This window comes from Arachis ipaensis, chromosome B03 (genome assembly GCF_000816755.2).
Source record: "Arachis ipaensis cultivar K30076 chromosome B03, Araip1.1, whole genome shotgun sequence".
Taxonomy (NCBI): domain Eukaryota; kingdom Viridiplantae; phylum Streptophyta; class Magnoliopsida; order Fabales; family Fabaceae; genus Arachis; species Arachis ipaensis.
Genome location: NC_029787.2, coordinates 20,784,703 through 20,787,904, shown reverse-complemented (window position 1 = coordinate 20,787,904; position 3,202 = coordinate 20,784,703). Strand labels below are relative to the sequence as shown.

Here is a 3,202-nt window from a genome sequence, read left to right as displayed (position 1 = left end):
TGGTCAATTGCTCGTAGATGACTCCTGCCGGGCTTTCTAAGATGACCCCGGCTCCCCCGGACGTTTGGTTGGAGGCCCCGTCCATGTGGTGCCTTCACCGTGTGCCCGTTTCCTCGGGAGGATCACCCGTTACCTCAACCAAGAAGTCTGCCACCGCCTGGGCCTTGATTGCGTGCCGGGGCTCATACTGCAAGTCATATTGGGAGAGCTCGATGGCCCAGGTCATCATCCTGCCAGCCAAATCAGGTTTTTGGAGTACTTGGCGAATTGCCTGATCCGTCCTCACGACTATACTGTGGCCCTGGAAGTATTGCCTTAACCTTCGGGAGAAAGTTAGGAGTGTCAATGCCAGTTTTTCCAGCTTGCTGTACCTCAGCTCGGCTCCTTGTAGAGCCCTGCTCACGAAGTAGACCGGCTGCTGAGCTTTCCCTTCTTCTCTTACAAGCACTGCTGCAAGCGCTTCCTCTGTTACTGCCAGGTAGAGGTAGAGTGATTCTCCTACCTTGGGCTTCCCGAGCACCAGAGGTGCTGCTAGGATCTCCTTGAAGTGGTTGAATGCTTCCTCGCACGCTGTGGTCCATTCGAATGCTATTCCCTTTTTCATCAGATTGAAGAAGGGTAGGGCTTTTGCTGCCGATGCACCGAGGAAACGGGATAGAGCCGTCAGTCTTCCCGCCAATTGTTGGACGTTTTTAATACAACCCGGGCTCTTCATCTGGAGAATCGCTTGGCACTTCTCGGGGTTGGCTTCTACTCCCCTTTGGGTGATCATGAATCCCAGAAACTTTCCGGCCTCCATGGCAAAGGCGCACTTGAGCGGGTTAAGCCTCATGTCGTGTTGCCGGAGGGACTCGAATACGCCCCCCAGGTCGCTCAAGAGATCGTCGGGTCGTGTGGTTTTTGCGAGGATGTCGTCCACGTAAACTTCCACTGTCTTGCCTATGAGCTCACTGAATATCTTGTTCATCAACCTCTGGTACGTGGCGCCAGCATTTTTCAAACCAAATGGCATCACTTTGTAGCAATAGGTCCCTCCTGGCGTTATGAACGCCGTTTTTTCCTCGTCGGGTCGGTGCATCGGTATCTGGTTGTACCCAGAGTAGGCGTCCATGAAGCTCAGATACCGGTACCCCGCCGCTGCGTCAACGAGTGCGTCGATGTTGGGGTGGGGATAGGAGTCCTTAGGACATGCCTTATTGAGGTCAGAGTAGTCTACACACATTCTCCACCTCCCATTGTGCTTTTTCACCAAAACTATGTTCGACAGCCAGGTCAAGTAGTCCAGTTCCCGGATGAACCCTGCTTCAAGGAGGCTGGCCGCCTGCCTGGCCACCTCCTCTGCCCTTTCCTGTGACATCTTTCTCTTCCTCTGGGCCACTGGCTTGGCTTCCAGTTTGACGGCCAGATGGTGTGACATGAGCTAGGGATCTATCCCTGGCATGTCGGCTGGCGTCCAAGCGAAGAGGTCGGCATTGGCTCTGATCATCTCCATCAAAGGCTCCTTTAATTTGTGGGGAAGGTTTCTGTTTATGAACGTGAACTTCTCGTCCCCATCACCGACCCTAAATTTTTCGAAATCCCCTTCCGGCTCAGGTCTGGGCTTGTCATCTACCATGGCGTCCAGGTCGGTGAGGAAGACCCCCGATGCTTCTTTGGACTTTTTCCTGAGAGAGAGGCTGGCGTGGTCGCAGGCGACCGCCGTTTCCAAATCTCCTCTGATGGATCCTACAGATCCGTCATCAGCAACAAACTTCATCACGAGCAGCTTCGTACTAATAGCTGCCCCCAGGTCGTTGATGGTTTTTCTCCCCAAGATGATATTGTAAGCTGTGGAATCTCGTAAAATCACAAAATCGGCCATCACCGTCCTTCGCCTCTGCCCTTGTCCCACGGAGGTCGGGAGTGAGATGATTCCATCCGGCTTGATGAAGTGGTCTCCCAACCCTACCACACCATGCTGGTGGGTCGCCAGATCGGCATCTCGTAGTCCCAGGGCATCAAAAACGTTTCGAAACATGATGTTCGAGTCTGCCCCCGTGTCCACCAGGATCCGCTTGACAAGGCCGGTTCCGACTCTGGTCGTGATGACCATGGGGGAACTTTCCGGCACCTCGTCGAACCATTGGTCTTCGGGGCCGAAGGAGATGGGTGGGAGTCCCCGGGAACTTCTAGCAGACGAGGAGGAGACCGCGAAGACCTTGGCATCTTTTTTCTGTGCCGATTTTGACCTTGGGGCGGAGATCCTCTCTGTTACTACGTTCACCACCGTGAGACCTTGGTCGTCCCCCTCTGGTTCTTGGCGTCGTCTTGTCGGTCGGGACCTGTTTTCGCTTTCGTGATCCCGATTGCGTCTCCTCGGCTCCCTTATAAGATGGGAGAAGTCGGCAAGTTTTCCATCCCTGATTGCCTGCTCCAGGGCGTCTTTCAGGTCGAAGCAGTCTTGGGTTTTGTGCCCGTATCCCTTGTGATATTCACAGTAGAGGCTCTTGTTTCCCCCCGTCCTGTCCTTCAGAGGTCGGGGTTTCGACAGTATCCCCTTCTCTGCTATCTGTTGGTAGACTTCTGTGATCGGTGCCGCGAGGGGGTGTAATTGGTGAATTTCCCGACTCGAGGGAATGGCTTTGGCGCTTTACTCGGGCCGCCGTCCCTGGCGTGTTCCTTTAGTCTTTCTCTGCCTTCGTAGTGTCGGGTTTGGTTGTAGGCGGGCTGCCGTTTATTGGCAGCCACGATCCGGCTTACTTCCTCGTCGTTGATATACTCCTTAGCCACGCACTGGATCTCCTACATTGTCCAGATGGGCTTGTGTGGTAAGGTGCTTCCTGAAGTCCTCATTCAGGAGCCCGTTCGTCAAACACAAACTCGCCACCGAGTTCGTCAGACCATCAATTTCCAAGCATTCGTCGTTGAAACGATCCAAGTATTTCCTGGTCGGTTCCCCGGCTCTCTGGGTCACCCCTAGCAAATTGATCGGGTGCTTGGCTTTGGCGATCCTGGTCGTGAACTGAGCCAGGAAGGCATGGCTGATGTCGGAGAATTGGGTCACCAAGCCCTGCAGAAGGTTATTGAACCACCGTATTGCAGGTCCCGCCAGGGTGACCGGGAAGGCGCGACATCTTACCTCGTCTTCCACTCCTTCTAAGTTCATCCTGGCCTCGAAGGCCGTTAGATGCTCCAGAGGGTCTTGCGTTTCATCGTATCTCAT

At 54.3% G+C, this 3,202-nt stretch overlaps 1 protein-coding gene across 1 annotated transcript; it reads right to left on the bottom strand.

Annotated features, from left to right (window-relative positions):
* On the bottom strand, positions 1,305 to 3,202 carry LOC107632642. The gene is made up of 3 exons (XM_016336311.1): positions 2,774 to 3,202; positions 1,536 to 2,548; positions 1,305 to 1,446 (listed from the first exon to the last, which is right to left on the bottom strand). The coding sequence occupies exons 1-3, from the start codon at positions 3,200 to 3,202 to the stop codon at positions 1,305 to 1,307; spliced, it is 1,584 nt and encodes a 527-aa protein (XP_016191797.1).

Coding starts and splice junctions, on each gene's coding strand:
- LOC107632642 (XM_016336311.1), bottom strand. CDS start 3,202: ATGAGATACGATGAAACGCAAGACCCTCTGGAGCATCTAACGGCCTTC. Junction 2,549..2,773: donor TGGACAATGTAGGAGATCCA/GTGCGTGGCTAA, acceptor GTCTACCAACAG/ATAGCAGAGAAGGGGATACT. Junction 1,447..1,535: donor GATGGGGACGAGAAGTTCAC/GTTCATAAACAG, acceptor CTTGGACGCCAG/CCGACATGCCAGGGATAGAT.